At 45.2% G+C, this 13,692-nt stretch overlaps 1 protein-coding gene across 1 annotated transcript in view; it reads left to right on the top strand.

The window, feature by feature from the left end:
* The window catches only part of si:ch211-186j3.6 (neural-cadherin), a 290,314-nt gene that overhangs the window by 77,300 nt on the left and 199,322 nt on the right, over positions 1-13,692 (top strand). Inside the window, exons 4-5 of the mRNA XM_035627332.2 lie at positions 1,293-1,497; positions 6,560-6,671. Of these exons, the coding sequence (XP_035483225.2) occupies positions 1,293-1,497; positions 6,560-6,671 (317 nt within the window). The remainder of the gene's footprint in view (positions 1-1,292; positions 1,498-6,559; positions 6,672-13,692) is intronic.

The raw sequence follows: 13,692 nt of genomic DNA on the forward strand, positions 1-13,692 counted from the left end.
ATGATGGATATCCACTCAGATGAACATTAATTTTACATAGCTTTTGTGTTTGAAGTCATCATACATATTTGATGTGCACGCATAATATGCCTTTTTCTTTCTCTTGCTGAGCCAACACGTCTTTGTGTTTTACAGACTGGTACAATTGATTTCACTAGTGTAGGGACGACGCATAGTATTATTACGCTATATGCATTAGTACGGTATATGCAGCATGCCTTCCAAGTGTTGATCTACACACACAGACACACACACACACACACACGGATGTTATCAGTGTATCAGTGAATTATGTGTTAAAATATGCTTTCGTACATCATACTAAACTGCAAGCCTGCGTACCCTTACCCTGAAAAGCACACGCATGCACACACACACACAACACACACACACACACACACACGCACGAACACACACGCACACACACACTGAGGAGTGACCCCCCTACCCCTGCCCCGTCCTCTCATTTCTATCTATTAACACAACATTTGTAAAACGGAAAAAAAAAAAATCTCGGTCCAGAAGAGCATTTTAGCTCGGTATCACAAATAATCTCCATCCACACTGACTTGAAAATGCAGGAAACACACGGTTGTTTGTTTTCTTCCAGAAAAAGTGTCACATAATATTAAAATAATAATTGTATTTATATAGCACCTTTCAGAAGCAGCTTCACAAAGTGCTTTTACATGAACCTTAAAAATGACAGGTAATTAAAATCAGCGCTCCAACAATAATACAGTATTCAGGGCCTTTATCTGTATAAACACATATATTGATAGAAATGAGAGGACGACATCACATAAAAGCAAGTCTATAAAAATGGGTTTTTAAAAGTGACTTAAAAGAAGGCACAGACTCTGCCAGCCTTATCTCCTCAGGCAGGCTTGTTCCAAAGTCGAGGGGCCCTGATGGAGAAAGCTCCTTCGCCCTTAGATTTGAGCCTCGACTTTGGAACAACTAGTAAGGACCCACCTGAGGATCTGAGGCTGCGAGCCGGCTTGTAGGGGAATTGGCATTTCTCACATCTAGCTTGGAGCAAGACCAAGCTGTGCTTTAAAAGTAATAAGTCAAATGTTAAAATCCATTGTGACATGGACGGGGAGCCAATGAAGTGGAGCTAAGACTGGGGTTATGTGACTCTACGCAACTCTACCATACCAACATGCTTGGAAGACATCCACATAACCGTGTAGATATTGACTGTGCCCTCATCTACCCCCCCCCCACCCCCCACCCCTGCCACTGCCCCGTCCCGTCAAAGGTGACCTCTCATCTCTGTGTCTCTCCAGCTTCCTGGTCACGCCCGCCGTGTCCTTCCAGAAGAAAGTGATCAGCTACAGCCTCCTCATCAATCCCAGCAGCCTCTTCTCCATCTCGGCGGAGACGGCCGAGGTCAGCCTGACCCGCCCCATCGACTACGAGAGCGACCAGCATCGCTACCTGCTGCTGGTGCGAGCCAGCGAGGGCCTGGACAGCATGAGCAGCGCGGCAGAGGTTCGTGTGAGCATGGCGTGTCAATCCCGTTTTCCAGGGTGGACTGCTTTTTTGTGACATGACCAGGTTGTCTCGTCCTCTTACACAGACTGTACACCCTACGTCGAACAGTATCTGATCATGTCTAAGACTTCCACTTCAACTTCTACCCAAGAACTGATTTCATTCTACTTGTTACCTCGTGCGGCTCAAGTGCCGTACGATGCGTTTGTCGAGCCAGTGTCGCTTACTTTTGGTAACCCCATTCAAATGATGGCTGGCAGGAGGAAATCCGTTGCATGGTGCTGATTAGGATAAATCCTTCAGACAATTGAATAGACCTCACAGGGTAATATAATCCCTGACTACTCTGAAACATCCTTGAGCTGAACGTGCATTCAGTTTGCTTAAAAAAAGAAAAGAAATGCTGCTGGGTTTAATTGTATTGATTTACAGTTGCCTTGTGGATGGTAATAGTTGTAAATGTTGCAGTTAAAATGATCGTCTGGTTTTAAGTATTTGGGGGGATTGTTATGGGATGCACTCAATCTGAATTGATTGCAAAACAGCACTTTTCTCAAGCTGAAGGACCACTGCACATTTGCTTCTTTTTTTTTGAAGTCCCAAAGCATGGGCGCCGTCTCCGTCAAAAAAGCCAAATGGACGCTTTCTGTTTGGAATGACTGCTCCGGGATTCCCAGTGACTCCCTCACTTTTGTCAGGGAGCGAGGGGAGAACAGCGGCTGACCGCTGCCGGCCCCGATGCATCTGGTCCGCTCTCCGTCATTACTCTGGCCCCCGGGGCTAAAGCGTGTCGCGCTGAACCGCTCTGTCCTCAACCGCTGCGCTCCCGGGCCGCCGCGCACCGCAGAGAGAGAGAGAGAGAGAGAGAGAGAGAGAGCAGGAGACCAAGAAGAGGTCCGCTGGATTCAGCAGTGGCAGAAGAAAGACAGATGGAGGCAAAGAAAGATGAAGAAAGTGAATGGCAGGGAATGGGTATCTTGCCTTGTGTGCCCACATTCCTTGCCCACAGCGGCCGGTCCCCTCAGCCCTGCGCCTGCCCTCTGGAGCCGGGGGCCCAAACTTGTTTGAATTTCCACCTGTGCTGAAAAAAGCCCCGGGCCCCAAGCGACGCCTCTCTGTCTGTGCACTTTAACACCGCCAGGGAGAAACAACGATGTGTGTGTGTGTGTGTGTGTGTGTGTGTGTGTGTGCTTCAACATGCGGCTTGTGGTGCAACCAAGTCCGATTTGAATTGTTAACACAAATGTGTGAGATTGTCGTCAGGAAATAGTGTCGATGTGGTGCTTTACCACAAAAAAAAAAAGATTCCCCCGGCCGATGCTGTGAGTGTTCAGCGTTCCGTAGCGGCGCTGGGGGGGACGTCGTTGTGCGGGCTAATCTTGTTGACGGAGTAAACCTTTTACCGAGGCTCTGTGCTTTAAACCGGCTTTAATGCCCACATACTTGCTTTTTGCTGCCTCCTGAACCGAATTACAGTATCCGTCATTACATCACATTGGAACAATTGAGAGGATAATGGAGGCCTGAATGGCAACACCAACAACAACAACAACAACAACAACAAAGCTTAAGTGGTTTATTGATATCATATATGATTGAAGTAAGGCAGGATACACACTCGTGCCGCAGAAATATGGCCTGTTGAAATATTCATGCTCTTCACATCCCTGTGCTTTTTTAAATAAATATCATAAACATAGTTTTCTTCTCAACCGTGCATGAAGTGTTGTTTCTGCCGGGAGAATAGTTTAGTCAAAGGCTGACTCGTGGGCTGCAGAACAACATGCTATTATCGCCGAGCATGCTCGAAATAAATATGGAGACTTACCTCGGATGTTTTTTTTTAAATATATAGAAACGGGAAATGTATGAGGCGGCCCAACCACCAACCCTTTTGACGTGTTATGCGAGTTGACATTTAATAACAGAAAACCGCACGCTCACAACCCGCGAGACTGGACTCCCTTAAATCGATAAATATTTCAGAAAACACACATTTCCTCTGCGCGAGAGGAGCATTTGCGCTGTCAGTCACTTACAGATTGTCTGACGGCGATGCCACAGCAACTCCCCCCAGAGCTGGGTGGAGAATATGCAACAATCAGCATTTGATTCACTCTGAGATACTTGCTGACTGCGGTGGCTTTTACTGCTCTTTCCCCCCCAAATACACACAGGTGAATTGCCACCGTTCTCTTGTTCGACAAATAAACTGTCCGTCTTGTGAATGCAGCACATTTCCCTGCCGGCCGTTTTCCAACTCAGGGTGTCTCGACCGGCAACATTTAAACTTTGTTCTCGCTTCAAACTTTCCTCCGAGGGAGTTATTTCTCCGTGTTCCAATTTGAAGACAAACGTGCCCGCGCTGACTCGGCCCCCCTCGCCGAGCCCCCGCCTCTACTTTCCCATTCGTCGCGGCGCTGTTTGTTACAGTATGGATGATCAGCAAATAGGAAGTTTTTATGTCTTCCGCCTTTTGATACGGCCCATTATGTAAAGATGTATCGGCGGCAAAGGCATCGTGGCCGTTGAGCGCTGCAGTGCGGCTGCATGGACTGTGAAAGCCTCACCGGAGCTTTCTCTCTTTGCCGCTCGGGGACTGGGAAGATTTACTTCGACAGATCGAGGTGCGACTTTGATTCCTCGGCCTAAAGTGCGAGGCATCCCGACGTCAGTCCGTGCTCCTCGTGGCCCGGGCCAAAAGCTCATTAGATATATTCTATGAAGAAGCTGTGTCCCGTATTGATCGTGTCTGTGTTTTCGGCACAACGCTGCACATTAGAAATTGCCAAAGCAATTTTTAATCGCTATTTCCACATATAAAATGACTGCAAAGCTGTACCAGCTGTTGACAAGGCCGGGCTCAGCCAAAACACAGGTGGGCCCGACTGGCTTTTGCGCCTCAAACCTGTTCCCTGCAGTGTCAGCGACCTCGACCGCGTGCACACGCCCCCGGCCGCGCTCACGTCTGTCCGTCACACCACGCATCCATCTGCAGCGTGCCACTTGCGAGCGTCCCCATTTTGGACATTTGGCTCACCCTCCCGGCAAGGGTCACGGTATGTGAAACTCACCCGTCTTGAGGACCAACGGAGAAACGAACAAGTCGCAGCCCGCGATTCTCCCAAAATGCACTTTTGCCATTTTTGGTTGTAAACACCATGCTCCGTGTCAGAGACAGTAAGCCAGATTTAAAGTGTTGTATTTTATTAAAGTTAACCAAAGCATTAATAGTGACGGGGAAAAGTGGGAGCATGCATTTGTCTTTTCAGTAGAAGACTTAAGAGACAGACGCCACTGCTTTAAACGTGTATAGCTATCCAGCCGCAGGTTTTTCTTTCGTGTTTTTTTTTCCGCTTTTGATTCGATTTTTGCTTCTCAGAAATCCGTCTCTGTCTGCCAGAGGAGCGCACATGCAGGGCTGGTGTTTTTGTGTGGACTGGAGCCACCGAGCGTGACTTTAATTTGCAGGTGGTTTCCAAGTTTCTCCCTCCAGGAGTGATAACTCATCGGCACCATTAGTTACCCAACCAGCCTGAGACCTGCCAGGAGCCGCCCCGAGTGTGCGTGTGCGTGTGTGCGTAACCGCGCGTGTGTCTGAGTGCACGCATGTCAGTGTGCGCGCGCTTCGGCTCATCTTGCTTTATTGCAGTCGACTTCCCCTCTCCTTTCATTCAATCTTGCTTGTCCTCAGCCTCGCACGCACGCACGCACGCACGCACGCACACACGCGCATCCTGTGAGTTCATACATCTCGCTGCACTCTTCACCGTTTCCTGTCATATTGGCACGTCGGCGCACTCGCTCTGCCGCGCGGACACAGACACACTCACACACGGACGCGCACGAGGCCGACGCGGGCCGGCAGCCACCGGCAAACGCACACAAAATCGCCGCAGAGGGTTGACATGGCCTGAGTTTATTTTGTCTTCCGTTGCTGCGACGCTGATCTTTGCTGAAGGATTAACTGATAATACCGAATTTCATCTTACCTTCCAGGACTTAATACCAGTGGTATTTACACACCTCTAACTGTGTGTGTGTGTGTGTGTGTGTGTGTGTGTGTGTGTGTGTGTGTGTGCGTGTTTGCGTGTGAGAGTGGTCTGTGGAGTTTGTGTGTAAACCACTTGTGTAAACTTTTTCTTTTTATGAAAAAGAAGATGTAGGGGTTGGAGTCAGATGGCCTGCCGGCCCACGTCTGCATTTATTCCTCCTGAATGCAGCAATCAGGCGTCAACATCTGGTATAAGATCCTGTGTTTGCCTTCGTGTCCCTAATGAACTGAACAGCATCACAGTGTCTCACGCATTACGCCCGCCTCCATGCTCGCACCGCGCAAATCCATCTTTGCACAAGGATCCACTCTCGTTTGTTAGCTCAGGGCTCCGGGAAAAAACCCCCCAAAAACTGCACGAGATTGCATTCTCAGCTGACCTCCACCCAAGGGCCGACTCTGCAGCAGTTGGCTCACGGAGAGTGGGGGTAAATAAACCAAGGGGATGGGGGGTGAGGGGCACGCCTTCGGAGGAGGCCGGGGATGAGGCTGCCTTTTCTTTGGAAAGGGATCGGGTTCATTTTGGGTTACTTTCACAAGGGAAACGACTCCCGACCCAATCGGTGCCTGAAGTAGTCATTTCAAAATTTCAAAATGTTCATAACACCAACCCAGTTTAATTTGTTTTTACCCTTAAACTTTCAATCTCCTGCATCCCCATCTGCGATTTGCCTGGCCAGCAACAGCACTTGTATGAAATCCGCATTGAAGAAAACTTGATCGTAATCTTTATCCTTCGAGTAAAATCCTCCCGGTGAATGATGACATGGATTTAAATGGTTCTACAGTGAAGTTTTGCACAGGAATTTTGTGTGTTGACAAAGTAAATTACACCATGTTGATATACATATATATATATATATATATATATATATATTTTTATATATTATTATTATTTTTTCTTTTCTTACACCTGTAATATCCCCCCTGTACACACCCACTTACTTCCTCCCTGTCTCTCCGTCTTTCAACTCCTCCCCTGCCCTCCCCTCAATCCTCCCTCAGGTACGAGTTGTTATCGTGGATGAAAACGACTGCGTTCCGGAGTTCCTCCAGTCCATTTACAGCAAGGACGGTGTGCCGGAGACCGTGACGACCGCGACCTCCCTGCTGCAGGGTGAGACATCACACGCACATCCCAAAAAGCCCTCGTTTCGTATCCCATCCACAACTCTGCATCACGTTTTGTCCTGCAGAACACCACTAAGTGCACTTCTTTATATTTTTGTAAAAATTACATCGTATTGCCAAACACTTTCCTCTTCCCATGTTGTCTTTAGCTTTTGTGTTATTTTACTATTTAACTCCACCGATTGAAAATACTCATGCAACGCAAAATTTTGGGATATTCTAATTCATACCTGATAGAACACGATACAGGATACGTAATGTGGTCATGATGTTATTGAGGGGGGGGGAAATGCTGCAGTAGTGCACTTTTTTTATTTTTGTTCACCTGTTAAAAGAGAGGAGTTTTATGTTATCAACAACTTCATAAGGTCAAGATTTGATCACAGACACAACATATTTCACCTGGGTTCCCCGAAGGCTGAACCAGGTGCTGCTCAATGTGTGCCTGCGTGCGTGGTTTCTGTAATGTGTAAAATGAACGAGGAGCCCCGTTCAGGCCCGGCACGCCATGTCCCTCACAGACGATGCGATCACAAGTGGACAGCTGTCGGTGCAGGCGCGAATATGCAGCTGAGACGCAATGGGGCCGCGTTCCAGATCCGATCGTTCAGACCATACTGGGAGGCGGTCTTGGTGCGATGTCTAGCGGCCTCTTTGGACACACGTGGTGATGCCTTCCTCTGCCAGGTGTGAAACACTCAGAGCTGTCGGATCACCCGGCGGCACGTGGTTCATACCAGGAAAGGAACGCGGCCTCACAGTGGCTGGTCAGGATAAAGGGAGTGGGCACTTGTCAGCACTGGCAGCCTGGAAATGACCAGCGCGTCCATCAGTGCGTCTGCGCTATAGACTCTCCCGCTCCTGGGACGACCCGATCTCCAAAAAGGGTTTGCTTGAGTTTCATTCCGCTCTAGAGAGAGAGAAAAAAAAAGGGTAATGGTAGCTGTTGTGGCTACGACTTCTCGCAAATCAGTCCACACTGCCCCGTCCCCACGCACTCTGCCTGAACACTACGCTGGTCTCCCATTTCACTCGCGTCGGATATCTTAAAAAGTGCAATTATTGGCCCATATTGCAGGACTTATAGAAACAATATTTCAACTTTGAAAGCTCTCTTTGTGTCATCCTGTTTACCACTTTTTTGCAAAGTCAGTGATGCCTCAAACGTAATAACACGGCTTTACTTACTTACTGACGGCTAAAAATGGAAATACAGACAGCACGGCAAATGTGTATCGACAAGAACAAAATGGAGGGATACAAAACACATGCAGGGCGTGAATTATTGATGACTGCAGTCATTACTGATGACTCATTAGCTCAGGCTGCAGGCAGAAAAAACTTTTGGGTTGGATTCATTTTTTTTTGTTGGCGTCGTGGTCCTGCGATCATTGCAGTCCCCCTCACCACTTTCTTTCAAGCCATTAGTCACATCGGCTGCAAATGCATGGTGTCACTCTAGATATTGGAGCAGCAGCTACGGCTTCCACTTGTTAAACTGGCTTTCAAGCTGAAAATTTGCACACACGAGTAAAATTGAACACGTGGTTGTGCAAATCAAAATAAACGTCCTCAACACATTTGTGAGAGTTTAGAATTCTTTCAGTTTAAAAGGAGATTTTAATGGCAGTTCGATCTTAATACATGTAGCCCATATGTGTTATGATTCTGCCCCCATGATCTCTGTTGACCCTAAAAAATTGTTTTTGTTATTCTTCATGGACGGTTATTTTTTGCTATAATTAACTCTTGTGGATTTCATTTTGATTATTGCCTTTATTACTATTCCTTGTGTATCTGTGATGTTTGATTCTAGATCCCTCATTGTTGGTTCCTGTTTTATTTTGAAGTCAGAGTCCTGGTGTCTGCACCTCCTAGTTCCTCTGTGTCTGTTCACCCTTACATTTCTCATGTCCTTTTGATTGTGTCTATTTAATCTCTGTGCTACACAAGGGACAGTAATAAAGGAAATAATCAAATCAAAATCCACAAGAGTTAATTATTGCAAGAATAGCCGTCCATGAAGAAAAACAAAAGAACTTTGAGAGTCAACAGAGGTCATGGGCGTAGAATCATAACAATATGTATTTTACATGACCTAAAACAGTAGTAGTTCATGGTAGTAAGTATGTTTTTTTCCCCTTGTTTCTCTCGAGCCATGATAATGTCATATAACCTTGGAAATGGTAAAGTTTCTCTTAAGTGGTGTCTTGTTTTCGTATAAACTTGAAAACATTTCTGAATAGATATAATGTATGCTTTATATACAGTATATTGCACTTGGAATACAAAGGGCTTCGACAAGGGTGCACTTCAACAGCCCGGCACACGCTAAGGAAAAGAGATGTGTTGTTTTATTTCCTTCTTTTTCTCACATATACGTACTAATAATTAACCTTGGCTTATTTACTCCTTTGTTCCTTGCTGGAATGCTTTGCCGATGGTGCTCGACAGAGTGAGGGGAGATGAGTGCTTTGTGGTAGACCGTGTCAACGGGACTCCACAGCATTTTTAGGACGTGAAAAAGACATGTTGTATATGAATAAGAACAAAAACAAACAAAAAAACATAGTGCCAACTGACGCAATTAGCAGAGAGCAGGCTACAGTTTCTAAAAACCAGCACACAGAGAAAAGCTCTGGTGCACAACATGATGGATGCTGAATCAAAAACACCCCCCATCCATCCATCCATCGTCTACCGCTTGAGGGACGGGGGTGGGTACACCCTGGACAACCATTCACTCTCACATTCACACCTACGGTCAATTCAGAGTCTCCAATGAACCTAACCCCATTCTGCATGTGTTTGCACTGTGGGAGGAAGCCGGAGAGAACATGCAAACTCCACACAGAGAGGCCCTGGTTGGTTTGAACCGGGACTCGAACCCAGAACCTTCTTGCTGTGAGGTGACAGCGCTAACCACTGCACCGCCGTGCAGCCCACAAACACCCCCCCCCCCCCCCCCCCCGCCCCCCCGCGAAAAAAAAAGAAAAACTCTTCCGCCATCTCACCGAAAGGTTCACACATGAATCATTTTCACAGTAGTGCTCCTGAGAGGGAGGTGGACTCACGGCCTTTGTGCGCATGACACCGACGACGTCGCTCGAAAAATCCGTCGGGGGTTCGCCGGCTCTTTGAGGCGTGCGGCGCTTTACGCGTCAGAGCATTTCACAGAACATCAGCGTGATATTACTGTAATCTGACAGCAACGGTCCTAGCATATTTCAAGCACGGACGGTATAATGTTCTTCATCTTAGTTTAGCATGTCACCATTCAAAAAAAACAGGTATTGTCGTAAATGGCTTTCTATGGGGACCATGGATGCGGTTTTACTGCACCGCCTGTTTTTTTCTCCTTGTAAACAATAAAGTAACGATAAAAATGCTAGTGAATCCTAGTTAGTGACAGAGTGAATGAGGTGTGTGATGTAGGAGGCACAGCAGACACTCAGCGTGCTGCCGTCAACAGACGTTTCTGCGTGTGTGTTTGTGTACTTTTGTTAGTATCTTTGATACTAACAAAAAATACAAGGAGTTCCCAATATTGAAAAATGTAAGAAAAAAAAACATATTTCAGTGTTTCATGTTATCTCAAAGTATGTATGTGTCCTTTATGTATCCTTTCACATTTTGGTCAGTGTGCAGGATTTCGGGGGGATCTATCAGCATACATTTTGAAATATAATATTCATAATTTTACTATCAACTAAACCGAAGAATCATAGTTTTTTCCTTCACACTCTTTCATTTCATTCACTCACCACTAGATACCACTTAATCCGACTCGCTAGTCCGTGAGATTTTAACAAAAAGCTAAATCTAGTGCAAACTCTACCTAAAGGGAACTTTCTCATGAAAATGCATAAATTCTTGCTCAAAATGCTTAAATGTATATGCAACAATAAATACAACTGATTCCACCAGATGCCGTTCTGAGTGCTCGTAAAAAGAATCCTCCTGAAATGGGTTTTTTCTTCTTCTTCATTTAACCGGTTAAAAGGCACACTATTAAATTAAATGAGCAGTAAGAAATAGGCATCCAGCATCATTTTGCTAAATCATGTGCTAGTAATCTCATAATCAGCTCCATCATGAGAGTGGACAAATGTGTACTTTGCCAAGTTGGAAAAGAAACTGCAGAGTACCAAGCAAGCCAATTATCTCGCTTTCCATAGAGATCTGAGGCCCCTGCAGTTTCCATCTTCAGTATAAAATCATTATATTCTATAAAGACATGGGAGCTGCGGCCTTAAAAACTGTAGCAATGCCAGCACCACAAAACTGATTTAAGATTACAGAGGGAGCCTCCGATAAATAGATAGATAAATGCTCAAATGGTGCTCCGAAGAGCACAAATGTGTACTTAGGAAATTAAATATTGACTCAAACGTGACATGTGTTTGACCACTGTGTGCGATTGGTTCGGCTCTAGTTCCGCAGTTCATTTTTCTGGCCATCTTCATCGGATGAGTGCCTGTTCATCACTCTGCAGAAGTGGAACAGATGCGTTCCAGCTGCAATTCAGAAGGAGGTCAGCTAAGATAGGATGATTACGGCGGCCCTGCGAGCTCAAAGCACTGTAACTTAAAGAAACACATGCCAATAGACAGACTGCAAACAAATAAAGAAAACTTATTTGAGAAAAAATGCGCTGCAAAGGCCGCAACACAGCACATTACGAAAAAAAAAAAGCGCTGCAAATAGACCGCAGCGCAACAGAAGTGTTTCCAGAGGACACTTGAAAGTGACGCACACACGCTTGTTGTTGCCGCGGATTTTTGACTCACAGCGATGTTAAGGTCCTCTTTCCGTCAGTGGTGTGGGGAAATGATTTTGATGAGTTTGCTTTAGTCCTTGAGCGTCACTTGGTGACAGTTCTGAAAGTAACTGCAGCCAGCTAACAGCGTGTTTCACACTATATACAATCCATGGTTACATAATCATTCATTCATTAATTGTTGTGTATTTCGTCAGGTTATTTGAATTGGCAGGCTAATTATGAGCGAACGCTAATTAAACGGCAGATATCTGCAATAGGCTAATATCTGAATCATGCAATCACAATGTTAAGATGAATCAAAGACAATTACTTTTTATCTCATTTTCCAACACCACTGACGGAAAGAGAACCTTAATAGCGTCCTGATTCAAAATTTGCTTCAACAACAAGCGTGTCCAGACGTATGCATCACTTTTAAGCGTCCTCTTGAAACACTTCCGTTTTGTTGTGGTCTATTTGCAGCACTTTTTCTTAGATGTGTTGTGTTGCGGTCTTTGCAGCGCGTTTTTTCTTAAATGCTGTGCATTTGTTGGCAAATTGATGACGAAGTTTTTGGTAATTTGCTTGTGTTTTGTCTATTTCCATGTGTTTTTCTTAAGTTGCAGTGCTGTGAGCTCTCAGGGCCACCGTAGATAATCCTTTATTTGTCCACTTCATCCAATTTGCTGACATAAATCTAAATAACAGAAATTATTGTTACACCATAGTGTATAACATTACAAAATAGATAAAGTTAGATGCAGATTTTTTACTTATGTGTTAGTATTTCCCAATAAGGCAATATGACATAATGCATGTTAAGAAGCTATATTCACTTCTGTAAACTCATTTTAAAATAAATGTGATGATAAGGCACCTTCCCGCTGAAGCTGTTGACAATGTTTTTGTGAAAATCCAACCATTAATGAAAATTCCATCTTATTCACAAGCAACCGAAAAACCTTGAGTGAATACAGCAGCATATCTTTGAGCTACCGGAAGCTTTTCGCATTCACCCCGCCATGTCCTTTCAGCCATTCTAGCATTTGTGTCCGAATTTAAGCAACATTTTAATTTGTGTTGAATCGGGCAATGTGGCACGTGAGGTAGGGTCTGTGAAGGTGAAGCAGGACCAAATGCAGGATGCAGGGGAACAAAAAAAAAAGTGCATTTAATGAAAGAAGAAAACAAATAGCAGAATTCAACTCAGGTAATAACTCGGGGTAACACAGGGAGCAAACAATACGAGGAAAAAAAGGAAAACCAGCAGACATCACGGGGAGCAGGACAGAGCAAACAGAACTAGGAGATACAACAGAACTTGAACTGAACAGATGAACCGACCGGGACAGAGGGAAGCACAGAGACGTAATAGGGACGATCACAAGGGCAGGAAACGAGGCGTGTGTGCGACCAAGAATTCGGTACCGAGATCCAGATGAGAATGAGCTTGTTCATTGGTTAACCGCCAGATTTTTGTCACACAAAAGCGACAAAACCGCTTAAATGTTGCGTGTCACTTGTTTTTGAACAATTAGGGGTTGTGGGTTTTGGTGTTAGGGTTCGCTGTCGTTGTACACTACATGTAACGTGAAATGACAACTTCTTTGGAACCTCTCAAAACAAATGAGCACTACGATATAAAAGTCACTACGTCTACCGCCCTTCTTTGGCTTCTCCGCCACAAAATAATATCTGCCGCTGTCAAAGGAAAGGGAAAACTCGCCTATCACGTTGGTCGCCAACCACCATTAAGTGTACAACCAATCACGCTGCGGTCTTTTAGCTGGTTTGTGGCCCAGGCAATGCCAGAAGACGTAGAGAGACCAACAACAAGACACAGGTGGAAAGGAAGGCGGAGACACGAGGAGAGAGACTACAGTGTAAAACAGGAAATACCAAACATGAGGGATAACAAATGGTAACCTTACAGAAGCTGAGACACAGGGAAAGTAACGTGAAAAACAACACTTCCAAGTCCAAACACAAATTAATATCACAGATATCACAAATAAACAGAAAGCTTTCATAGAGTTCTGTGAGATTTAAAGAGTTCAATAATTGTTTCGACAGTTCTGGCGCATAATGGCAGGGTCCAGTGTTGGTGAGTCTATAGCTGTCTTTGATTCTGGTGCAGTTCACTGATGTGTAGTTTGGTAAAATATTGTAAGGGCTAAATCATTTGTGGTAATAAGTGACTCTCGATAAGTGACAGTTCTTTTGGACTGTCCCCTTGCCTCATTTA

The sequence above is a fragment of the Scophthalmus maximus genome, chromosome 4 (assembly GCF_022379125.1).
Source record: "Scophthalmus maximus strain ysfricsl-2021 chromosome 4, ASM2237912v1, whole genome shotgun sequence".
NCBI classification, from domain to species: Eukaryota; Metazoa; Chordata; class Actinopteri; order Pleuronectiformes; family Scophthalmidae; genus Scophthalmus; species Scophthalmus maximus.